General features: G+C 55.1%; 12 protein-coding genes across 12 annotated transcripts; 7 read left to right on the forward strand and 5 right to left on the reverse strand.

The window, feature by feature from the left end:
• Nucleotides 1-25: 25 nt before the first annotated feature.
• Nucleotides 26-932, forward strand: J4E85_001103 (uncharacterized protein; the record flags this gene model as incomplete). Its single annotated transcript, XM_051465391.1, has 2 exons — nt 26-429; nt 491-932. 2 exons carry the CDS (start codon nt 26-28, stop codon nt 930-932), a joined length of 846 nt encoding a protein of 281 aa, XP_051329948.1.
• A 2,425-nt stretch (nt 933-3,357) lies between these two features.
• J4E85_001104 (uncharacterized protein) lies at nt 3,358-3,974 on the reverse strand (the record flags this gene model as incomplete). Its single annotated transcript, XM_051465392.1, has 2 exons — nt 3,358-3,634; nt 3,754-3,974. The coding sequence occupies 2 exons, from the start codon at nt 3,972-3,974 to the stop codon at nt 3,358-3,360; spliced, it is 498 nt and encodes a 165-aa protein (XP_051329949.1).
• A 373-nt stretch (nt 3,975-4,347) lies between these two features.
• J4E85_001105 (uncharacterized protein) lies at nt 4,348-5,551 on the reverse strand (the record flags this gene model as incomplete). The annotated part of the gene is made up of 5 exons (XM_051465393.1): nt 4,348-4,502; nt 4,552-4,827; nt 4,927-5,166; nt 5,326-5,409; nt 5,497-5,551. The coding sequence occupies 5 exons, from the start codon at nt 5,549-5,551 to the stop codon at nt 4,348-4,350; spliced, it is 810 nt and encodes a 269-aa protein (XP_051329950.1).
• Nucleotides 5,552-7,404: 1,853 nt separating this feature from the next.
• Nucleotides 7,405-8,593, forward strand: J4E85_001106 (uncharacterized protein; the record flags this gene model as incomplete). Its single annotated transcript, XM_051465394.1, has 3 exons — nt 7,405-7,437; nt 7,491-8,364; nt 8,421-8,593. The coding sequence occupies 3 exons, from the start codon at nt 7,405-7,407 to the stop codon at nt 8,591-8,593; spliced, it is 1,080 nt and encodes a 359-aa protein (XP_051329951.1).
• A 52-nt stretch (nt 8,594-8,645) lies between these two features.
• On the forward strand, nt 8,646-9,928 carry J4E85_001107 (uncharacterized protein; the record flags this gene model as incomplete). Its single annotated transcript, XM_051465395.1, has 2 exons — nt 8,646-9,818; nt 9,851-9,928. 2 exons carry the CDS (start codon nt 8,646-8,648, stop codon nt 9,926-9,928), a joined length of 1,251 nt encoding a protein of 416 aa, XP_051329952.1.
• A 1,533-nt stretch (nt 9,929-11,461) lies between these two features.
• Nucleotides 11,462-12,626, forward strand: J4E85_001108 (uncharacterized protein; the record flags this gene model as incomplete). Its single annotated transcript, XM_051465396.1, has 4 exons — nt 11,462-11,638; nt 11,713-12,114; nt 12,187-12,486; nt 12,540-12,626. 4 exons carry the CDS (start codon nt 11,462-11,464, stop codon nt 12,624-12,626), a joined length of 966 nt encoding a protein of 321 aa, XP_051329953.1.
• Nucleotides 12,627-13,769: 1,143 nt separating this feature from the next.
• On the forward strand, nt 13,770-15,905 carry J4E85_001109 (uncharacterized protein; the record flags this gene model as incomplete). Its single annotated transcript, XM_051465397.1, has 1 exon — nt 13,770-15,905. The coding sequence occupies one exon, from the start codon at nt 13,770-13,772 to the stop codon at nt 15,903-15,905; it is 2,136 nt and encodes a 711-aa protein (XP_051329954.1).
• Nucleotides 15,906-16,730: 825 nt separating this feature from the next.
• Nucleotides 16,731-18,217, reverse strand: J4E85_001110 (uncharacterized protein; the record flags this gene model as incomplete). The annotated part of the gene is made up of 2 exons (XM_051465398.1): nt 16,731-18,133; nt 18,193-18,217. 2 exons carry the CDS (start codon nt 18,215-18,217, stop codon nt 16,731-16,733), a joined length of 1,428 nt encoding a protein of 475 aa, XP_051329955.1.
• A 132-nt stretch (nt 18,218-18,349) lies between these two features.
• On the forward strand, nt 18,350-19,312 carry J4E85_001111 (uncharacterized protein; the record flags this gene model as incomplete). The annotated part of the gene is made up of 1 exon (XM_051465399.1): nt 18,350-19,312. One exon carries the CDS (start codon nt 18,350-18,352, stop codon nt 19,310-19,312), a length of 963 nt encoding a protein of 320 aa, XP_051329956.1.
• Nucleotides 19,313-19,781: 469 nt separating this feature from the next.
• Nucleotides 19,782-20,726, reverse strand: J4E85_001112 (uncharacterized protein; the record flags this gene model as incomplete). Its single annotated transcript, XM_051465400.1, has 2 exons — nt 19,782-19,831; nt 19,886-20,726. The coding sequence occupies 2 exons, from the start codon at nt 20,724-20,726 to the stop codon at nt 19,782-19,784; spliced, it is 891 nt and encodes a 296-aa protein (XP_051329957.1).
• A 179-nt stretch (nt 20,727-20,905) lies between these two features.
• On the reverse strand, nt 20,906-21,159 carry J4E85_001113 (uncharacterized protein; the record flags this gene model as incomplete). Its single annotated transcript, XM_051465401.1, has 2 exons — nt 20,906-21,028; nt 21,052-21,159. The coding sequence occupies 2 exons, from the start codon at nt 21,157-21,159 to the stop codon at nt 20,906-20,908; spliced, it is 231 nt and encodes a 76-aa protein (XP_051329958.1).
• A 1,402-nt stretch (nt 21,160-22,561) lies between these two features.
• On the forward strand, nt 22,562-23,625 carry J4E85_001114 (uncharacterized protein; the record flags this gene model as incomplete). Its single annotated transcript, XM_051465402.1, has 3 exons — nt 22,562-22,684; nt 22,816-23,387; nt 23,436-23,625. 3 exons carry the CDS (start codon nt 22,562-22,564, stop codon nt 23,623-23,625), a joined length of 885 nt encoding a protein of 294 aa, XP_051329959.1.
• Between the last annotated feature and the right edge of the window lie 414 nt (nt 23,626-24,039).

Here is a 24,039-nt window from a genome sequence, read left to right on the forward strand (position 1 = left end):
TCCGTCCTGCCCGGCCCTGCCCAACATGACATCCGTCAACTGCCAAACAACGCCACCTCCCACCTCCCACGTCGTCCTCTCTTATCCAGCCGACTATGTCCTCCTCGTTACAATCAACCGCGAAAGACAAATGAACTCCATACCGTTCGAAGGACACCTTGAAATGGGCCAAGTATTCGATTGGTTCGACCACGAGCCCAACCTCCGCGTTGCCATTGTCACAGGAGCAGGCAAGAAGAGCTTTTGCGCCGGGCAAGATCTCATTCAACTCGGAAAGATAAGGAGCGGGGAGCTGAAAGCAAGTCCTGGTATGATGCGACACCCTGTGAGTGGGTTTGGGGGGCTGAGCAGAAGGATGGGAAAGAAGCCGGTTATCGCTGCTGTCAATGGGTTTGCGCTGGGTGGAGGGTTCGAGATTGTTCTGGGCTGGTACGTCGCGCTTCGTTACGAATTTGAGAGTGAGACAGGCTGCTGATCAGCGGCTTCACAGCGACATGGTGGTGGCGGCACCTCACGCGACCTTTGGGCTCCCAGAAGCTCTCCGTGGCATCTTCGCCGGCGCAGGAGGTCCACCACGTCTAGTCCGCAACGTAGGCTTTCCCATCGCATCCGAGATGGCATTGACAGGCCGATCCATCACCGCACAACGAGCCAAAGAGCTCAACCTCGTCAATCGCATATCGTCATCCCTAGACACAGTAGTGGAAGAGGCGTTGAAACTGGCAAATGAAATCGCGGCCATCTCACCCGATTCGGCAATCGTCACACGAGCGGCGCTGAAGGAAGCTTGGGAAACCGGGAGCGTGGAGCGGGCTACTCAACTAACGATTGAGCAGTATAACCATGGCTTGAACGCGGGGGATAATGCGCTAGAGGGGCTCAAGGCTTTTGCAGAGAAGCGGAGACCGAATTGGCGACCTTCCAAGCTGTAGACGTGACTGCAGTACCTAGGTATGGAGCTTGCTATCTTGAATAGGCAACTCCCGTGCACTGTTCTGGTATAATTAGTTTTTCTTACCTATCTGTTCGTTCTGGTAATTGAACAAGTCTTCATTCTACGTGGGTGAATGTTACCCATCGTGCATATGTTGGCAAGCTTCGGTGATGCTTTTCCTAGCACACGGTGTGCTCGGCCAATAGCTTCGCACCAAATTTTACGAGGCTGCTGAACCAAGCCAGGTAGAGTTAGCACAGTACCTAGGTATGTGGGAAGAGGTAGTCATCGCATGCATCCTACATGCGCCCCATAACCCCACCTCTCCCCGCATGACAGCGCTCGGGTAGCGCTAGCTCGACATGATGTCAAAGGAAACTCCCGAGGCAGGCGCTACTAAAGCGGTTTATAATGGAGTATCTAGTCCGGAAAGATTGTTGACTCAAAGACATTGACATTCTACTAACTTGAACTGCACGATTCAATAGAGAACTGAATACCCTGCTTTGACATCATACCCGATATCTTGCCATGGTGAACCGACGAGCTAGCGATGCAGCGGCTCCCCTAACTCAACCACCCGTTGCAACCGTCGCCAAGCGAAAACGACGTGCTTCCTGCCTAGGAGAACAAGAGCGTCGCGAACGGAAAAGAGCTATTGACCGTGAAGCTCAACGCTCACTGCGAGAAAAGACCAAAACGCACATCGCGGAATTGGAACGAACAATCCAGATACTTCGCGATCAAGATCGTAACGGGGCTACGTCGAGTCTGCTCTCCGAGATTGATAATCTACGAGCGGAAAATGAGCAGTTGAGGGATGTCATCGATAGCGTCAAGAGTGTGGTGGGGCTGGACCTTGGGGTGTCGAGCAAGACCGCTGCGGCGATCGTACCACCATACCTCGCTGATGATGGTGACGATGAGGACACTCCTCTCGCTGCGACGAGTGCCGGTACGCATAAATCTCTAGCACTGACCCTTGACTCACTTTTGATGCTAGGGCAGCAATCGCCTAAGCCAAGCATTGTCTCGTCTAGCAGTGTGACGAGACCACCTGCATCTCTGCCGGCGCCCATCGACCAGCCCACCACCCATAGTTCTTCTGAAACAATGCGCTCGCTCGATCTTGATGGTATGACAGTAATGCCAGATCTATTTCCGCCGCCTGTGGGGTCGAATCAACCACTTAGCTTGGAGCCCGTTCTCCCGCCTGTACACAAGAGCTCAGCAGAAGAAAAGGGAGGAGGCCAGCACTGGGCCCATGCATCAGCTACAGCAACATGGGCGCCCATGATGGAAGAAGTATGTTAATCATCGTCTTCTTTCCCTGGCTGACTCAGAACTACCTACAGATTTTCGGCCCAAACTGGCGTTGTCCCTCTCCAACAATCCTCCACATTGGCAACCCAGACAACCCCACCCCCCTAGCCTCATCCTCCATTTGCCCTATTTGGAAAAAGAGCAACGAACTCTTTGGCAAAGTCTTTACCTACAATCGTCGTTACTCAGGCAATTCTGACAAGTATTCATCTTCGTGCCACAATCTAGTGCCGGTCGATATCGCAGAAGCAGGACTTCTATACGCTGGCATAAAGCAGGGTTGGAACAGCTTAGCCTCGTTGGAATGGAAGAAAAGTCCAGCGCTTACTATTCTGAAACAGGTCGACGAGTTGCTGTTTGTTCATTTACCCAATGTAGAGAGGCTGGCTGTGGCGTATAAGAGCTTCAAACTGCTCAAGGTACGTCGACGCCAGCTCACCATGCATGAAGCATGCAAATCAGGAAGCTAACCTGCGTACGGTAGTATTATCTGAACGCAAGAAAAGAAGAATTAGACAGAGTACCCGACTGGCTCCGTCCAAGGTAACCTTCTCACCTAGCTACCCACCCGCATGCATTCCCTTATGCCACGCGAGCCGAGTTCACTCCTTCGTCTGTCCGTCCGTCCGTCTGACACTACGATCAGTTTCTCACAGTCATCCACGGCCCACCCCATCGCCCTTGACTTCTTCGCCTGGCCCACCCTCCGCTCCCGCCTCTTGAATAACCATGCCACGATCTTCCAAAACACCGATCTCTCATGCTGTTACTCGCGCTATCTGCGCTTCGACTGGCCTTTTCCCATTGAAGACGCTTTCTTCCTCGATGATAGCAGTGGAAACCACTACCCCAGTCCTCTGTTTGAGCGATACCACGGGGATCTGAAGTATTGGTCGGTAGACGAAAGATTCTTTGACACGTTTCCGGAGATGAAGGGGGATATTGAGGGGGACCGGTGCAGGGGAGGATGACTGTATGTTGAATCAACCAAGGTAATTGCGTTGTCCATTTGATGCTATATTAGAGATTGACCATGATGGAGAAATATGCCATGTTCGCTATCTATGCTGTACCAGTACATTGCCACCCTGTCCGTTCCACTAGTACTGGCCAGCCGCCGCTTGACACGCCTTGAGCTGGTCCAAGTACCAACCACAGATAGTCAGACTACCTTGGTTCTCATCCATACATTTGCGAAAGGTCTGAACATCGTTTGCGCAAGGACCGGACTGCGCCATTTGGGCGGATGCGGTGTCGGCGGGCTGGTGCTGGGCAGAGAACTCGGTGTTCTGAGGCGAAGCTTCGGCGGGGGCAGATGAACCGCCTCCGAACCAGCCTCCGACAGCGTGGCCGATAGAGGAACCTACTGCGACACCGCTGTTGCGAAGGTCAGCGACGAAAACGCATGTTGGTGCATTGGGCCGGGTTGGGATGCAGAGAGTATCCGCGTAGTGGCAAACAGGTAGCGCAAAGGTGGGTGCTCAGGATCTACTTACGCAGCAGTGCTGGCCATTTGCCCAAACAGACCGGGTCCCTGCGGCGTGGGAGCTTGCGCCTGTTGCTGGGGAGGCGCATGAGCGCTGGCTGGTGCGTGTGGGGGAGCTGCCGCCGTAGAATGAGGGCGCGAAGGAGCGGGCGCACGGGCAGTGGTTGCTTGCTTCGCGGCTGGGACCTGCGGGCGACGAGGAGGAGCGGTCCCAGAGCGTTGACGAGGCATGTTGAGCGATTTGGTGGTGGGTTGTGCGTTGCAGGTAGACTCGGGTGTGGTGGCAGGCAATGGGGATGGAAGGCATCGACATGGCGATTTCAAGCCGTTTATTAGTGCACCATTGGCTTGGCGCAGGTGGGTATATGGCCGGCTTCCGCATCAGCTCATTGGCTATCAAGTGCCAGCGTAGTAAGAGATATACATCTTAGAACAGCCTTGATTATCACACAAATAAAGTATAGTAAGAGAGATATCTACTAGTAGGAAGCTAGCGAGAAAGCCCAACAGCTATTCGTGACGGCTACTTTACACTTGTCCATCAAACTGTGCCCTGACAGAAACATCACAACATGGTGTGCCACGTCCGTTTGCCCGGTCCAATCTAACAGACATCTTCGACCTCGACGTCACCACCACTCTTTGGCCCGAGGTCACTTCGCAGCGTCCGATCGAAAAGCTCCTTGAGCATCTCGAAACAGATCCCCGACAACGCAGCATCGTACCGGCCCTTGCTAAGTTCGTCGCGAATGAAAGCGTCTATAGCGTATGAGTGTTGTTTCCGTAGTGGCGCTGATACAGAACTCACGCTGTGCCCAAGCTGGCTCATAGAATGAAAATGTTACTCCAGTCGAATGCAATCTCTGTCTAATCAAATCCCTACCCTCGGCTGGGACATGAGTGTCCATCTTACCAAAGATCATAACCAGTTCTCCTTTGATGTCTTTGGTGCGAGCGAGTGAGTCATCGTTTTTACCCTTGCCCAACGTGGAGCTGTGGATATCGGTTGCGAAATAGCAAATTGCACTGGAGATGCGGGGATCGAAAGCGCAACGATAGGCTAGATGACCGCCTAGGCACATGCCTGCTTGCGGTTAGCCTGAATCGATGGGAACGCTGCAGCTTGGGGGCATAATGGAGATGGGGCTGGATAAAGACAAGATAAAATATAGTGGCAACGCACCGGTAGCGCCAACACGACCGTTACACGTTGGCAATTCAAGCAGTGTGTCAATGGATAGCGTGGCGTCTTCGTCATATGCTTCGACTGTCTTGGTGATTTTCCATTCGTTCCCAGCATCTGTACCCGGACCGTCGTACGCTAGAGGCTCGGAGCCGGTAAACTCGTGGTAGGAGGACGGTGCTGCGACGATATAGCCTCGGGAGGCTATTTGACGGGCAAAGCGAGCAACAGGCCCAGTGACTTGTCAAAGCTCAATTAGTAGATGAAATAGGTAGCGCAGACGGATGATGGGGACACATAGGTGGTCGTTGAAGAGTAAAAAGATGAATGATGAGGTTCATGTGGTGAGCGAGGTAGACGAGAAGATTTGACGTCGAGCAAGCAGGCGACTATATGTACCTTGGTATATCTCAGAGAACACAACGACAGCCGGGAATTTGGCCTTCGGGTAGTTGGCAATAGTAGGGTGGAAGATGAAGACCCCTGGACGGCGAGCATACAAATTAGCCTCCGTGTAACAACCTTCTCGTGACACCCATGGACGGCACACCTGGGCACGCAGTAACATACTCATATCACCACCTGCCTTGGTAGGTACATCTTTGTGTGTCTCTATAAGGAGCATTGCGTGTTTCTTGTCTTGTTTGACCTGAGCGTTGTTTGGCTATTGGTAAGGCTGCGGCGTACGTGTTTGTGAAGGTGGTTTTGAGGTGGGGTGGTGGGGTAATGTTATGCGCACGGTCCAGGCGACATTGAAGCACATGCGATGCAGAGACAACCAGCGTCTCTATTATGCCACGAGGGGTTTGAGAAATTAAATGTCAGAACTGTGCTGATGCAAATGCCGCGAGTGTGATGAAAACATCTGCCATGCCATTTTTTATTATTGGGGTTGGCTTTTGCAGTTCATTCGACCTTCGCCGCGGTGGTTTCTACCTGACATGACCTCGGGATGCTGAGAGTGACAGATCGCAGAGTTGGTTTGCGGCTATGAGTACATGGTAGTCTGGGAGAAAGATATCAAGTCCATGTGACGACGTGCATTGCTGGAGGGCCATATCAGGGATCTGATAACATTTTCATGCGAGTTGGAATATCTACAAAAGCTTGTCCCAAACTACGGGTACCCAGTGGGTCAGTTCAGTAGTGTTGGTGGAGGCCGTCTAGGGGACACATGCGAGGTGATGTCAATCCCGAGCTAGACGGGGAAGGAGAAAAGAATAGCGACTTGAGGGACGGAGAGGTACGGGCTTGGTACGCTGCACCGAGAGGTGACGAAACGGTCGAGTGGGATTCATGAGGCCTCACCGCCAATGGCGCCAGTTCGGCGGCAGACTTGCGACGGTCGTGATGTGACTAGAGGAGAATAGCGAAGGGTTGCAGAGCAGACATGGACTAGCTGCACCGACAGTCGAGCATGCGATAGTGCAAGCATGCGACGTGTGCGCGAGGTTCTTGAGAGTAGTCATGCGGGAATCCCGTGGCTGGGATGCTTGGGCACCTAGTGTTCGAAGGGTATGAGGCCCAAAAACACCCAATGGTTCTGTGCGTACGTCGATGCCACGAAACGGGCCGGGCGGTGTGCTTGGCCTCCTGCTCGATGTGTGCGCGGACGTCACGCACACCTGGCCGTGTCTTGACTGCTGGATCCCGCATGTCGCACGGCGTTGGGGACGATTGACGGCAGCCACATCTCGCGAGATTCCTCCAGGGTGCGCGGCGCGAGCCAATCACGTGTCTACCAGCTCTTGACTTGACTTTTGATGCCAAACTCGACCCTCGAAGCTTGCACTCCAACAAGGCCGCTCCCCGGCGCTTTCACCGTCGTCTCTTGCTTGCTTGTTCCCGCAGACTCAACGCCCCCCTCGACAGCACCGGGCGTTCCAAGGCGGCAAGCCGTGTTGGGGAAGCCATCCAATTTCCCAGGTGCTCGCTCGACTGCCCGAGCCCCACCCAAGCCCATTGTCGAGCACCGTTGTGCTCGTCCCCAACGCGAAGCAGCGCTGGTTTGGTCGGTTCCTGTTGTTGCACACGCCCGTCCCGCGCCTCCGCTGCCGCAGTCGCCGCGCCAGTCTTTGGCTCGCCGCCAGTACTCGCCGCCTGGCCTGGCCGCGCTGTGTGTGCTGCGGATTTGGAAGCCCTGGGCAGCTCTGTCCTGCGCCGCTGCATATCGTGCTGCCTGTCCGCAGTTCCTTGCTTCTACCTCGCGCTCCGTAGGTCGAGTCCAACCCCCGCCGCCAAGACTTTCTTCGCCAGCATCCCAACCATGACTGACTCTCACTCTACTCTACCCTCCTCTGTGTCCCCAGTGCCTCGCTGACTGGCGCAGTACCTAGGTCGCCGCTACCGCCCCGGAGGCACCTCGTCCCCTCCCTCCACGGCCCTCGCACCGCGCCTTCCCTCCCAGTAAACGTCGTGTTTTGCTACGACAGCCCCGGCGCCCTACATGCAGCCGTCGTTGTCTGCGGCTTTCTCATCATGGATACCGAGGATGGCCACGTCTTCATAAGGGTGCGGTTCTCAATGACTGGCCTTGCTCGGAACATGCGTTGACACGGCTCTAGAACCTGGCTTACTTTGTACGAACCCACGAAAAGGCCCTCGCCAACGCCCTGCAACTGCAGCGGCAGATGCCCAAGAATGGCCAGGCCATTATCTCACCCTCGTCTCCCAACGGCCCCGCTAGTCCGCCCTCATCCTCGTCGTCAAGCGTCTGGGCCGCCGCCCTGTCTTTGCCGTCCCTGACCTTCACCTCACAGTCCATCAAGCCAGCCAAGCTCACATTGACGCCCCACCATCTCTTCTACATCCTTTCACGATTCGAGGAGCTCGGCATACCTGTTGGTCCCATGAATGTGCGACTGGAGAACATCCACACGGACGCTTCACCCGCAAACTATGTCTCGTTCCTCGGCAGCGCTCAGCGCAGCAAAACAAAGTCTTCCGACCGCGACTCCATACATTCAGTGTCGAGCGTTCGCAGTGTCATGTCAGGCATGTCCTCGCTTTGGTCCACCTTTCGCATTGGATCAAACAGTGAAGCCAAGGCAGAGAAACAGAAAGTTCAACTCCAAGAAGACTTGCGATATCTCTACTCTGCATTTACTAAGATTCCCTGCCTGAGGCTGTCTCCTGACCACAAAGCCCGTCTCATTGCGGGTTATGAAGAATTTCCCTTCGACACTGCCGTCCCTTTGTTCGCTTTCAAGAATGTCACTGCGCTTGAGATTCACGATGTAGACTTTCGGCAATTCTATGGCTGGGACCGCCTGGCCGAAAACCTTCGCAGTCTTACTGTCAAGCGAGCAGGTGTTGACGATCCCGCTGACCTTCTTATCAATGTCGTCTTGGACGACATGGACAAGCGTCGTAGACGGTCGGCAAAGACACACGCTTCTTCCGCGCCTTGGTCTACCGCAAGCCCGTCCGCCAAGGTTGGTCAGTTGGCGCCATCAGAATCTCCACCACTTTCCCCTACCTCCGCCAGTAAACAGAGCACAAGCCCAAGAAGCGCGGTCGTGGCGCCGGAGAATTCGTCCAAGACGCGCCAGCGACAGCGCAGTACCTCTCCCACGCGGCCCCCAAGCTCTCGTCATGGTTCGTCCCATGCCTATGGTCGAAGCACTACAAATGCACCCAACATCCGCCGCTCGTCTGGGAGTTCTAGTTCTAGCGTGCGCTCTACCACCCCAAGAGGCAGCTCCTCTAACCTCCTCTCCATGGGCTGGTTTCCTGCAACCAAGTGGCGCTTCTTGCGACATCTGAGCTTGGCCGACAATGCTCTGACCAACATATCAGTTGCAAGTCTGGCTCCCTTGGCAAACACATTACAGTCTCTTGATATTTCTGCCAATTTATTTGCTGAGATTCCTGACAGTCTTGCCAGCCTGACCTGTTTGCGCGCACTGAACCTGTCCAATTGCATGATTGACAGCTTGCACTCTTTGGGTCGTAACCCGCTGCCAGCCATCACGACGCTCAACCTTCGTTCCAACCGCTTGACATCGTTGGCTGGTGTTGAGCGACTGCTATCTCTGGAGCGGGTCGATTTCCGTGATAACAGGTTGACTGATCCTACAGAAGTTGCGCGACTGACTGGTGTTCCCGACATAACTGATATCTATGTCAATCGCAATCCGTTTTGCAAGACGCACTCCACCTACAGAGTGACCATTTTCAATCTGTTCCGCAAGACGCCAGGCTATACGGAAGATATTGTCATCGATTCTGTAGGACCTAGCAATGCCGAGAAGAAGCAACTCGTTGACCGAGTTCCCGAACGCCATGGTGTTCCCATCGTTAAGCCGCCACCCGAGGATGACTCGCAACCCCCGCGACACGTACCACCAAAGGTTGTCAAATCTGTCGATACTTCCTCCGACATAACAGGTGTGCTTCAGCGTACCGGTTCCCTGCAACGTACCAAGAGTGGGCGCAGTGCACAAGGTTCCCAAAAGAAGAAGAAGGGCCCTAAAAGGAGAATTGTCGAGCTCTCTCAGACCGACTCGCTGCAGTCGTCATCGCACTCTAGTTTGACAGGGTTGGCATACGAGGATACTGTCGTCGGACAAGCCCCTAAGATCACGAAGACAGCAAGCAACACATTGGCCACGGATACGCCCCGGCTTGTAGAGCCGTCTAAGGGACAAGTTTCTGGGGATCCTACCAAGAAGAGTATTTTAGAGGAGCGTACAGTCGCACACGAACCTCACACAAGCCACCAACAGTTGCCCTCAATCGATACCGCACCCCCGACCAAAACCGCGGATCCGGAATCAACGGAATTCGACGTCGGTGAGGACTTGTACAAGAAGAAGATCGAAGCCCTTCGGCAAGACTTCGGTAACACATGGCTTAGCGCGCTAGGAGACGAGAGCTGGGACAACACGTCGGTCACTAGTTTTCCTTCGGATCGTGGGTATAGCTCCCCTACCATGCGGCCAACACTACCTCGTACACCGAGCCAAAGCATCGTTTCTGGTCGTACACTTGGCTGACCTAATTTCCCCCGATCTGTCCACTTGCGATACCCAAAACAATTTGTTCGCTTTGCCAGACTCGCACTGCAGCTTCCGGAAGCGGACGCTTTTGTCTATACAGTTTGTTCATCAATTTATTCACGGGACTTCGGGCAAGGCGTTGGATAGATGTAAGTCGAATTTGAGCGTCGCAGTTTGTCACGCTCGTGGGACCGATCGAGACCATTTTCCGAGGGTGTTTCGACCTTACCGGCGGGATCTCTTCCTCTCCCTTGTCAACAGGCGGTCGTGTTGCATTTCTGCGTGTTCTCCTCTGGGAGCATAACGGCCATGTTCCTGGTTGAATGGATAGTGTAAGATAACTTCTATGCCGGCGCACTGTAGGTTGGTTGCCCGTTACCTTTGGCGATGAGTGCGTAGCTTCTTGTTCCCTTTGTGTTGCTTGTTAGCGTCGTCTACGTTCTGGTGAGGGAGCCCAAGGAAGAAGGCAGGCGTTGGTTGATCTATTGCATCATGAAGCGCGCATTAGCAGTGAATGCTCACATGACTACAAATACAATAGCAGTTTCCTCGCAGATGGTGCACACGTTCAGCATGTATTGTTGACTACTGCGACATGTAAGATGTATGTAACGCGTGAGGTGCTGCCGGCGCTCAAGCGGGACATTGATTGGAGACGGCAAACACAGGCAAAGACTGGGTTGGAAACGGGGTGAGAGTGAAGGGCTTCGGCAATAGCTGGAGGAGTAGATACACCCAAGCCAGAAGCTTTGCGCAGATCAGAGACTCGCGAACAATTGCACCCTCTACAGTTGATTCCGCAAGGCAGTCGAGACGTCTGCAACCTCTCCCAGGTCCGACGCGCGTCTGTGTTGGGCTAGCACGCTCTGGTGCCAAGGCAGCCCCGGCCTAGGACTAACTGAAACGCTGCAAAACTACTACTCGGGCGGCGCGATCCTCTCACCACCGCAACCCAACCCGGCCTACAAATCAGCGTATACAAACACTTCGCGCGCGATCCCATAGGTATACTGTGTTGAGCAGTCGCACGCCGTTCGCCCCCAGTGTCCTCGCAGCCAGACCGTCCCCGCTTGCTACAGGCGGTGAAGTTACTCTTAGCATCCCACTCGACAGGCTTCCGGTCACAACAACGCCTCAGCGGCCCCCCCACCCACTGCACCGCACTCGCCTGCCCACGACGCAGCAGCAGCCCGCACAGGTATCGCCGTCTCAACAAGCACAATTGACCAGCGCACATCGCAGCCGCCCCACTCGTCGCGTGATCCCAGCTCTGCCGCCAGGCGCTTTTGAGGGGCTTTGAGCCATACTCCACCCGCCCATAGCGTCGACCACCCACGACCCGATCCGGCCGACTCTTTGAGATCAGAGGTACGTCGGCGTTCCCATGGGAGCCCCCAAGGCATAGGGCACTGCTAACACGCCCGGTGCAGGAGAATTACCGCCAGTGCTACGCGCAGCCGTCTCCCACCCACCCGCGCGAGGTCTTCCCTTGCACCTTCAGCCACCCACACCAGTGCCAGTAGCAAGTCCCAGCTATGGCCGAGAACGAGGTGGACCTGGACTCCATCATAGACCGTCTGCTCGAGGTCCGTGGCAGCCGGCCTGGCAAACAGGTACAGCTGCTCGAGACGGAGATCCGCTATCTATGCACCAAGGCACGCGAAATCTTCATCTCACAGCCTATCCTGCTCGAGCTCGAGGCACCGATAAAGGTCAGTCACAACGCGCAGTGCTGCGAAGCCCGAGATCTGGCTTCTGAGCACCTACTGACTGCTTTGCCTTCCAGATTTGCGGAGACATCCACGGCCAGTACTATGATCTGCTGCGGCTCTTCGAGTACGGCGGCTTCCCTCCAGAGGCCAACTACCTCTTCCTAGGCGACTACGTCGACCGTGGCAAGCAGTCTCTCGAGACGATATGCCTTCTGCTGGCGTACAAGATCAAGTACCCCGAGAACTTCTTCGTCCTCCGTGGCAACCACGAGTGCGCCTCCATCAACCGCATCTACGGCTTCTACGACGAGTGCAAACGAAGATACAACATCAAGCTGTGGAAGACGTTTACCGACTGCTTCAACTGCCTACCCATTGCCGCCATCATCGACGAGAAGATCTTCACTATGCACGGCGGTCTCAGCCCAGACCTTAACTCGATGGAACAGATCAGGCGCGTCATGCGACCCACGGACGTGAGTCAGGCTCAAATTGCAACTGCAACTGCAACTGCAGTGCCCATGAAGCGTACAGGCTAACAAGGACAGATTCCCGACTGCGGTCTCCTCTGCGACCTTCTCTGGTCCGACCCAGACAAGGACATTACCGGATGGAGCGAGAATGACCGAGGTGTGAGCTTCACATTCGGGCCCGACGTAGTATCGCGCTTCCTGCAAAAGCATGACATGGACCTCATCTGCCGTGCGCACCAAGTTGTCGAAGACGGTTACGAGTTCTTTTCCAAGCGCCAGCTCGTAACACTGTTCAGCGCACCCAACTACTGCGGTGAATTTGACAACGCTGGCGCGATGATGAGCGTTGACGAGAGTCTGCTGTGTTCCTTCCAGGTAAGCTCTAGGCGCACAAGGTTATGTCGAACAGGTACTAATGGGGTATGCAGATTCTCAAGCCCGCAGAGAAGAAACAAAAGTACGTCCCCAGCCTTGGCAGCGGCAGAGCAGCGTCTCCTCGCACCAAGAAAAGCTAGAAGTAGCCATGACCACACTCATTCAGAATCAATACGAACTTCTCTTACAGCAGGTTTGGGCGTCGTTAGACGATGGCAATCGTTAGCCCACCCCCGAGACCCGATGCCGAACGACGCGAAACACGCTCCATCTCGATTTCCTTACCCCCTTTCAGCCATGGGCTTGCGGACGGCCGTTGGCATTTGTACACAATCCTGTCGTTGATTCTTGCCATTCCAGTACCGTTACACGCACACGACGACAAAGGACACGACGGTCGGCCCTCTCTTTCCCGGACGATTCAACGACGACGACGGTGGCTAGCCTTGGCGTTTGGCATGGTTGGCGGCGACACAAGAGGGCGGATATCAGAGCATTGTTTTATGTGGACGTCACAGGCAACAGCACTGGAGAAAGCGCGGAAAGGTCGAAGGGGGGAAAGACATGGTGGACAACATGGGGGAATTCACCGCTGGCTCGCGGCTTGTCATGACGGGGTGCGAGACGTCGATGCGATAATGTCAGTCGTTTTCTTTTCTCTTTGTGTCGCGTTTGAACAAGCAGCCTTTTGGGGATGAAGCATGTAAGCTAGTGTGGAATGGAGTATGCGTATCCCTTGCTCGTGGTTGGCGTGTTTGCCATGGTGACCAAAGTGGATTGGATCAGCGTGCGACAGTGTCCGTGTCAGCCACTTGGGTGTGGCGGTGCAGAAAAGCAGGCCTGCAGCAGGCAAGGGCGGGCGCGGGCGGCGGGATGGCCTGTGTGTGATTGGCGGCGGCGCGCGCGGGGGCTTGGGAGGCGATCTGAGCGTAGGCGCCCGACGCGAGCGTCGTCGTCGTCGTCGTCGTCGTCGTTGTTCGAAGGTCCATCACGCAGTGTTTGTCAGACGCTCTTCGTCACGTCACTCCTTGTCCACCCCGTCGGCCGGCCGCGCCCTCGTGCTGTTTCGCTCGGTTGGATTCTGTCATGCCTGCGACGACATAGCACATTGCCTGCATCGCCATCTGCCATGGCCGAGTACTCGTACGTCCACGTTGGCCGAGCGAGGCGCTGCGTGGGCCATCGCTAACGTCCATTCTCCCACCAGCTTCATAGCCCACTCGGCCCCCTGGGTCCACGGCTCAGGTGCAATGACGCCCTCGCGACTGCGCTCTCTGTCGCCCATGCCCAAGAGCCATGTCACACGATCCATGTCGACACCACAGCTCGCCAAAACCGCCCAGTCGCAATCGCAGTCCGAAAGCGACGGCATCAACACCATCCCCGACCCGCGCTCGGCCACTCCACAGCCGCCTCTGTCGCGCCACGACTCGACCGACTCGCACCCCGACCTCAGCCAGGAAGTCTCGACCCTCAGCACCAAGCTCATCAACGCCATCAATCACTCCACCATGCTCGACGATGCACTGCAGCAGACGAGACACGAGCTCGACGCCGCGCGCGAGAAGCTGGCCCACCTCGAGGCCCAGGTCAAGGCCCATGAGGCCAAGCTCTCCACGGGGCTGCTGGTGGACAAGGTCGTCTACGACAAGATGGAGAAGCAGCTGTCCACGGAGCTGCGCGAGGAGCGCAAACGCAGAGCCCACGCAGAAGCTGCCAAGCGCAAGACGGACAGCGAAGTCGAGGCCCTGACGGCTGCCCTGTTCGAAGAGGCCAATGTCATGGTTGCAGCTGCGCGCAAAGAGACGGAGGCTTCGGAGAAACGCGGCGAGCAACTCAAGCAGCAGTTGGGCGACGCTGACGTCCTGCAACACTCCCTCCAGGACCAGCTGCACGATCTCAAGGCCGTTGTCGAGAGGATGAGCTCTCATGGCGACGACAACGAAAGCCACGCTCTCACTGCAACCACCGCTCCGTCAACACCAGGCATCGCTCCGGCCGACAAGATGAGCAAGCTGTTCGAGGCCATGAACCTGACACCCACCACGCCGGGAACCGACGACATCAGCCCCGATCATCCCCTCCACTTTTCGCATCTTATCCATCCCGTACTACGCTCCGATCTTGCCGCTTTCAACGAGTTTCAGGACATGCTCAAGATCAGCGCCCGTTCCTCTGCCCCAGCAAGTCGCGCATCCAGCGGCAACTACAGCAGCCTGAATGTGCTGGGACTGGCATCACTGACCAACAGCTCCACCACGTCGCTGCCCTCCAAGTCGCCCACCTCGGCTACCAACTCACCTCGCGAATCTGTAGCCACTGCTGGTATGCCCAACCTCAAGGACGAGAAGTTCTATAAACGTGCTCTGGTCGAGGACATAGAGCCAACACTGCGTCTGGATATCGCCCCCGGTCTCTCATGGATGGCACGCCGCACGGTACTGAACAGCATCACTTCTGGTTCCCTGGTCGTAGAGCCGAACCCTGCTCCTCCATCCAAATTTCGGGTTCCCATCTTTCCATGCTCGACTTGTGGCGAAGCAAGGAATGGTGATCAGTACGCCCGAAAATTTCGATTCAAGCCCTCCGATACTGAAGACTCTCAGCGCTACCCCTTGTGTGACTGGTGTCTGGGTCGCGTTCGGGCAACGTGCGACTACATTGGTTTCCTACGCATGGTAGCAGCGGGGCACTGGCGCGCAGAGACGGATGAAGAGAAGAAGTCGTCCTGGGAAGAGAGTGTGCGACTTCGCGAACGCATGTTCTGGACTCGCGTTGGTGGCGGTGTGGTTCCTTCCTTCGTTCCTTTGCGAGATGGCCCACGCAGTCCCACATTCACGAACAGCGATGTGAAGATTGAGGAGAGGATGAGTGAAGAGAGCATCATGTCGTTTGAGCCTCGAGACATCACAGCTGGTGGTTCTGCTGCGTCGATGGCGAATGAGCCAAGGAAGAGCGATGAAGACCCTTTTCGGAGCAAAAGCGGTGATAAGGTCAAGAGAATTTCCATTGGCAAGACGGTCCTTTTGAAGCACAACGACGCTTTGACCTCAGAGTCCAAGACAATCGCCAATCCGGAAGCCGAAACATCGTCAGCCGAAGCTCACCACGGTAGTCAGAATGAGTCTGTCACTGCAGCCCCGTCAATACCCTCATTGACAGTGGAAGAGGAAAAGGATATTGAACAGCAAGCTGAAGCTCAACTCCAAGACGAAGTGAACAAGTCTCTCGATACCAGGAAAGCAACAGCGGTCTCTGAACAGGAACAGGAAATGACGAAGCTGGAGGATCCGCGCCTACAGCGTCAACGCTCCTCTTCGAACCCTGCACCTGCTGTGCCGAGCAGAGAGAAGGATGCCAGTGGCAGCAGACTAAGTTTGAGGATGCCCGGTACGAGCATGCCTGGTGCTTTCGACTAAGCCATACATGATGCAGTAACTGGCTGATTCTTGTTGGGTAACTCGCTATTTGCCGGTCTTGTGCTTGGAGTTTTACACGACCATTACTCTTTTATTCAATCATGTTACACTATCCTAGTTGACGTTTGTATACGGCGAGTAAGAGGCGAATGCTTTGGTTGTTTTTCTTTACTTGTTGAGCATCTTCAGTGGCTTGTTAGAGGGGTAGGTTTACGGACCCGTTACTGTCGGATATACACATAGCAAGAGAGGTATCTTCGCTGCTAGTTCTCGTCTCGGGATGGTGGGAACTTGAGTTTGATGGATACCGGGAGTTGTTCTGGTAGTCTTTTGTTCTGGTTAAGAAGCTTTGGGGGAAGGGTTTGCGGTGGGCAGGAGTATTATTGGTCTGGTTGACTAAACATGTTGGATGTGTGTCTTTACACATAATGTACTATAGCTTTATCTAATACTAGCTCTTGGAAGATAGGACAAGAAAGAGAAACGATGAAGAGTAGGAGAAGAAATATACACATTGACCATGTCCATCGCCTGCAGTTCTACTAATCGCAATCTGTCGTTTACTTCTTTGGTATCGAGAGAATTACAAGGACGCTACTATTCTTTCGGTTGCTCTACTGTTATGCCTACCGGCTCTTGGGTGGACATGTGCATCATCAGAAGCCGGGATATAAGCAGATCTACGCTCTAGGGACATGGACATGGCGACTGATGGCGCATTCTGCTCTGCGGATTGTATCTAGTATTGATTCTGATAGCCCGTGGAGCGCTGTGTAGTCGAACTGTGCAAAAGGTTTGGCCGTAGCGTCAAAGACGAATGCCGTCTCACGGTGTGCCTTTCTTATGGGCTTCCGCGCCATCCCTCTTAACCACCAAGTCCGCCTCCGCCCTCCCCCCTTTCTTACTCCCTACCAGGGGAAGCTCTTCTTCCATGTCATGCTGCACCACCATGCTCTTGCCCTTGATCAACTGCATAACCATATAGTTCATGGCACATCGAATACCCAATTCCTCGCCTCGCCTCACAATCCAGCCGTTGAGATAGTCAATCTCGGTGTGCGCACCCTGACGCGTATCGGCTAGCATACTGCTCACGTTGTCGCTGGTGCGGTGTGCAACGGCCACAACCACGGTCTCAAGGCGGCCTGGGTCGAAGCGCTGGGACACGTTGGGAATGTATTGGAGTTCGGGGAGGGAGCGAATGACGAGGCTTATCTCGGATAGGAGGAGGCGCATTGTGCGGGTCAAGGCGTAGTTGTTCAGAATGGCGCCGTTGCGCGCGTCGAGGAGGGCGGTTAGGGGGTTTATGATGCAATTGACGGCCAACTTGTCGAGTTGGATTTGCAAGAGATCGGGGGGCGAGAAGGAGGCTGCGCTGAGTACTGGAGTGCGGAGGAGGGTGCGGAGTAGATAGCGTTGGTTAGGCGTGAAGGGGAATTTGGCGCTCCTTGGGGGTGGGTACTCTGGATTGAGTTTGTCGGGAGGGTGCGGGTAGACGGGCTTGCCATGTCTTGATGCGGAGAATCTTAAGTCGGGGGTGTAGGGCTCGTTGGCATGGCCGTCTCGTTGGTGGGGTAGGATGCCCAGCGAGAGGGTGCCGAAACCAGCGTGGACAGTAGTGAAGCGACTGTGTGGCGAGGCGTGCATGCCATGAGAGTTGATGCCGAGCATATAGTGTGGCCGGTGGTCGGGGTCCGGGAAGACGGCCGCGTTGACTTGGTCGATGACGCCCATGCCGTTGTGCAGGAAGCAGACGACCGAGTGGTTGTGCAGCCGGTGCTTTACGGCGGAGATGGCCTGCAGGACATGGGGGGCTTTGGAGCAGACGATGAGCGAGCTGATGGGCTCAGCAGACTCGCCAGGCAGCATCTGAGGGCCTTGGGTCGTGTCTAGCGAGGAGGGATTCAGGCCGACCTCGTGGCCATGGTAGCGAAGACGGGGGATGGCTAGCTCGGCATCGTAGCCGTCTCTGGTGTCGACACGGCCGTCGGTGACGAGGGCCAGGCGGCGTTGCGAGTCGTTCCATTCGTTCAACTTTTGCCAGCCCCCGAAGACCAGCGTTACTGGAGGAGGGTTGGGTATGCCGCGCAGGGCGTGGGCGATGAATTTGCCCACGTTGCCGACACCGATGATGTGAATGCGTCGGTCGAGTACAGGCTGTCTGCGATAGAAGCCGGCCGTGTGGAGGAAGGCTCTCGTCTGAGCCGAAGCCGCGGCGCATCGTGACGCTGCGTGTGGTATCCGAGGCCGGAGCCTGGGGAGAAAGGGTGAAACGGAGGAGAACGACAGCTTGAACGACTTGGGATTCCCATGGGCTTCGGGGCCGAGGCGAGTTAGTGAGTGAGGCTGTCTGCTGTGAGCGATCCGACGCTTGCACGTCGGAGCGCTCGGCCCGCTACTTTTCTTTGGCGTGCGCATGCGACCGCTTGACCTCCATCACCACCATGGACCCGCAGACCGACCTCCCCGACCTCGTCGAGGACCTCGAAGTCAACATCGATGAGCTCACCGCCGCGCTCGACCCTCTGCTGGCCGCGCCTCTTCACACGACCGCGTCCTCTCTCCCGCTCCTCGACAAGGCAGAGTTCTACTGCATGTCCGCATACGCCATCGAAGCTATTCTCTTCTCCGTGCTCAAGGCGTCGGGCGTCAATGCCACGCAACACCATGTCTTCAAGGAAATTGCCCGTCTCAAGCAGTACAACAGCAAGATCAAGCACATCAAGGACCGCGGCGTCATGGGCAGCGCCGAGGGCAGAGCGCGACTAGACCTTGGCGCCGCCCAACGCTTCATCAAGCACGGCCTGGCTGGCAACGACAGGTACGACTTGGAGCGGCAGGAGCGCATGGCCAAGGAGAAGGCCCGCGCCCACCTCAAGGCTCAAAACATCAACAAGAAATTCGACTCCGACGGCAACGCCCTCGAGTCTACTGACGCCACGTCCAGCAAGAGGGCTGTCGATGAGCTCAATGCTCAGGACGACTATTCGGACAGCCACGTCCTGCAAGGCTCCGACCAAGCAGAGCCGGCTCCCAAGAAAGCTCGCGTCGACGCAGCTGCCGAATCGCAACAAGAACCCGCGCCAGATACCGCCACACCGCAGCCCAAAAAGCGCCGTCGCCCCGCAAAGAGAGACAACAAGACAACAAAGACCAGGCAGGACTTGGACACAGTCAGCCTTGCAACACCCTCAAGAGCAGAGGAGCGCGTAACGAGGACGAGGAACAAGAGGCTTTCGACGCAAAACTCACAGGAAGACGAGCCTGTAGTGCCGACCCCAGATCGCGCGCCCAAGACGCGGAGTGAGACTTTTAGCGCGCTTCTTGATGGCTCGTTGAACCAAAACAAGAAGAAAGGGATTGGTGGTAAAGGAAACAGGAAGGGGGGCAAGGGAAAAGCCAAGTGATTTCATGGCCATGGGTTTTCACAGAGTCCATTGGGCTGTGCGACACATCTCGAAACCTCTGAATATTTGAATTCACTCCCGTCATACGGCGAGCGAGTGGTCGCCGTATGCATTGGCAAGTTTGTGCAAAAAGTAATGATACCCCCTAATCAAACTTCTTATAATTTCGACACCATTGCACGGAGTATATACACTTGATCTGAGTGCACTGACGAGGATATACCCCATGTGCGAGTACATGCGAAATCACAGATCTATGTTAACAGCATCATGGATGCATATAACAGACAAGTATAACATTGCTCATCAAGAGCGAGCACTGCGACAGAACCAAATTGACAGGGAGATTACTATTCATTGAGCTACTACGCTACTTGGGGGTATTCATGCAAATCACACCATCAAAACCACCATGTGACTTGCTCTCGCAACACACTACGAGTGAGATGGCAAAAAGACGACGACAAATCTAGTCCATGATGCCAGTCTTGCCGTCGTGGTCAGCGTCCTTCTTGGGGTCTAGAGTGTCTTGTCAGCGTCAATCCAACTTTCAACCGCATGGGGAAGACTTACTCAGCTTGTCCATCATGGATGGCTTGCCGTGAACATCAGTGGTACCATGAGTGCCGTGAGCGCCACCTGAAACGTGTTGGTCATGTTGCAGAGAAGAGTGAGGCTCAGCGTGGGAAACAGGCTCGGTGAGGGCCTTGGGAAGATCGCCACTCTCGTTATTGCGGTGAGAGAGGTTGTCACGGCCTGTTCCCTCGACCTCCCCTGGGACGGTCTTGACGTGCTCACCTGTGGTGTATCCTCCTTGGCCCATGTTGCCTGAGCCGATGCCGCCAGCGTTGCTGCCGTAGGCTCCTGTGCCTGTACTGCCTACACCTCCGACACGCGGGTCGGCCGAGTTGGCCATGTGAGAGCTGTGAGGACCAGTGGGGTCATTGTGAGAGTGGCCAAGACCGCCAGTGCTACCTACACCCCCAACACGCGGGTCGGCAGAGTTGGCCATGTGGGAGCCGTGGGGGCCGGTAGGGTCGTTGTGGGAGTGTCCAAGACCACCGGTAGTGCTATGGCCGGTGAGACCGGTTCCAGTAGTGTTGTATGCGCCAGCTCCAGTGCTACCAACACCACCGACGCGGGGGTCAGCCTGGTTGGCCATGCGTGAGCTGTGGGGACCAGTTGGGTCGTTGAAATCGGCAGTGCCGTGACCACCAGTCAGTCCACTGCTGTTACCTGAGCTGTAAGCTCCAGTAGTCGAAGAGCCGAGCCCTGTGCCGGTGAGGCCGCTGCCAGTAGTACCATGGGTGCCGTGGGACTCAGTATACTGTCCAGCACCATAACCGCCTGCGCCAGCAGTGTTACCGGCGTTTCCAAGACGGTCGGAGTCGACCCGGGGATCAGCCTTGTTCATCGTGTGGGAGCCGTGAGGACCGGTAGGGTCATTGTGAGAGGTAGAGCCATGGGTAGTTGAGGACCCGAGACTAGTGCTCCCATGAGTGGCTGATGACCCAAGACCCGTAGAACCATGGGTAGGAGATGTGTACTCGGGGTTGCGCTCGCCATGGCTACCAGAAGTACCGAGGCCAGTGCTTACACCAGAGCCATGGTGGGTACCGGAGAAGCCCCCAGTGCCAGTGGTAGCATTGGAAGTATTAGGTACAGTAGGATCGGCAGTGTTGGCAGTATGAGAGCTGTGAGGACCGGTGGGATCATCTAGAGAAGTGTGAGTAGCTGACGGTGGTCTTCAGGCCCTCGGCAGTCTGCAGGAAGTGCTTACCATGGGTCTTGTCCTTGTGCATCACCTGGTCGACCTTGGCCTTAACTTTGTCCATCACTCCTGACATGATCGCGGTGTGAAGTTTGAATAAGAGGTGGTATAGATAGCTGATTGGGCTTGAATGAAGTTGATTAGAGTGTTGCGTGGGTGTGGTGGTCGTCGTTGCGTAGATGGTCACCAAAAGTAAGCGCTGGTGGTCCAATATATACACTACAGGCGAGGGCCAAAGTCAGAGAGACCCATGGTCCTACGTCATGCCTTTGCATCAGCACACGTCGTACAAACGGCACCTGGGCAGTCACTGCTCACATCCCTGTTTCCTACTTTGGTCTTGGCACCTTGATCGAAGGAAGTGCTGACCACGCTGAAGCCTACATTGACGCTACACTTTCTAAATTGCTGATTTTATCCCAACGTAGGCTGCACATCCGCGCAGCTTTTTCGAGTATACGAGGCGTTTGGCTCTATCCCCTAGCACAGCCACTGGTGAATACCTGGCTCAACTCGTGTCGGACGTCATGCACGATGTGCCTGTTGTTTTCAAACGTGGCCATTGCAAGCCCCAACCGGCCATGGGTCGGTATTCTTTCCCTAATCCCTCAGCTTATACCTGCCGTGGCGTTCTCTCCTGTCTGCCGCTGCCACAAGATTTGGCTAATTACATCAGCCACTCCAGCGCTGGACCCTCGATGAGGGGCTTCGCGACGGATGCAGCTAGCCAATGTCCGGTTCGGTTGTGGTGGGGGCTAGCACGCGGCTGGCGCTGCGTCATTTTGCGATCCGGTGCATGGAAAGTGGGGAAGAGGAAAGCTTAGCCACGTCTTCAATTCCTGATTTACCCTGTCTTGCATCGGATTTTTGGTCCTTGACGCGTGTTTGTAGCAGATCTTCTGTAAAATCTTGATAACACCGCCACATTTACCTGGCACAATGGCCACGGTGGGGACTTTGTCAAGGGCCTAGAAGCGTGCGAATCCGGCATGGACTCACTCCTGAACTTGTGCCTTGGAAATGCATTCCTGAGCCATCGCCCATAGGTGGACTATTCTGAACTATTGCAGCATCAGCGGGACAGCAAATTGCCCTGACATTGCAATTACGCAGGATTCCCTGCACCTCAAAGCAAATGCGCAAAACCAGCACTGTATGACGTGCCTTGCACTGATCCGCTACCGTCCCAGCTTGCCTTATTGGCATTTTATACAATCAACATGTACCATCTCTCGGGTTTCTTCTCTCCTGCGGTAACAAGTTATCTGCTCAAACGACGTAGTTGGCGCAGGGACAGAGTCCGCGTTGTTAGGATTGGAGCTTGGGCCAAGTGCGCGATTATGACGTAGTTTTCCACATTCCATAGCTTCACCCCACCAACACCTGGGCAAGGGAACACCACTTGTCTTCCATCACGACTCAGACGCCTTTCCCTACTTCCTAATCTTCTTAACCTTTCCGATCTATCCGTTGCAACCATGTCAGAGTCCAGAGTGAGAGTACCCGACAAGGTCAAGGAAGTCGCCAAGGAAGACTTCAACCAAGCTAGACAGCTTGCCTCAGAAGCTGTCCGCTCGGCCGCATATCTCTACCCTTTCAAGGTACGCGTCTGAATCCTTGCTACCTACATTGCATCGACGTTTGCCTGGAGAGGCCGGTCTGGGAGTGCTTTTCGGCCCTCTCGACCACACTAGGGGATTGCATTCAAAGCACAACACTGACATGACCCAAGGGCATTGCGTACTTCTTCACACACCGTGCTCTATGGAAGCCTCTCGCTGCGAAACTGGTCCCTACTGTCTCGCTCGGTCTTGGTGTCACCGTGCTCATGTTTGCCGTCACATACATTCCCCAAGTCGCACTTCTCACCCTTTTCAACGGACCACTCGCAGTCTTCACCACGGTTCTGCTCGTACTCAGCGAGTCGTCCACTATCTTCTCGGTTCTCAGCAAGAACTTCCTCATTGACGAAGCGCTTATTGATACCTTTGATTCAACCTTGGTCAGCCGCAACCAGACCACATTAGTTTCCAAAGAGCGCCAGGTAAAGTCGGGAACTGACCCTGTTGCGAAACTGGGCAAGCTCGTCTCGAAGCCTTTCGCAAAATTCGCCCCCAGCGCCATCATCCGATACTTCATGTACCTTCCGCTCAACTTCATCCCAGTCGTGGGCACCGTACTATTCGTCATCCTCCAAGGACGCAAGTTTGGTCCCACCGCACATGCCCGCTACTTCCAACTCAAGCAGATGAAGAAGCAGGAGAAGGAGCGCTTCATTGACGAGCGCAAGGCCGCATATGCTAGGTCGGTCCGTCTACGTGTAGTCATATTCAGACCACTAACCTTGCATAGTTTCGGCATCCCAGCTGTCCTCCTCGAACTCGTCCCGATTGCCGGAATCTTCTTTTCCTTCACAAACACCGTTGGCGCTGCGTTGTGGGCTGCCGATATGGAGCAGGGCGTTCAAAGCGGCGAGGCTAGCACCACGGCGCCGAACCTACGCCAACAAGTTGAACTGGCCAAGAATAGGCGGGAGTTGTGAGAATACACTGCTCTCGGTGTGAGGATGGATTCTTATCAAGTGGTGCTAATGATTTCGTCCAAGTGAAGTCGAGCCTTACGTTCGTTACGGAACTGATGGACGCTACCGATACCCGTGGAAACCTTAGTAGGCGCGAGGCAATCTGCTTGGTTGGCCGTGACATTCGCAGGAACTGTGTTGTTAGGGTGCTGTTGCCATGAACTGTGATAGCATTTGGCTCCACAGTGGCTTTCCTAGTGACAACAAAAACCAAAGACCTTCTCAGGATATTGGTTACATAACAACACTGTGACGCTTTCATGCAGCACCCGTCTGTTCATGTTCCACCCCAACACGTAAAAACTAATGAATGATCAAATTCTGATAACTATGGCAATCGCGAAAAGCAACTAAAGACTTTTTCACATCACTTTC

This window comes from Alternaria conjuncta (assembly GCF_024043145.1).
Source record: "Alternaria conjuncta strain BMP 0040 chromosome Unknown scaffold_2, whole genome shotgun sequence".
Classification (NCBI taxonomy): Eukaryota; Fungi; Ascomycota; class Dothideomycetes; order Pleosporales; family Pleosporaceae; genus Alternaria; species Alternaria conjuncta.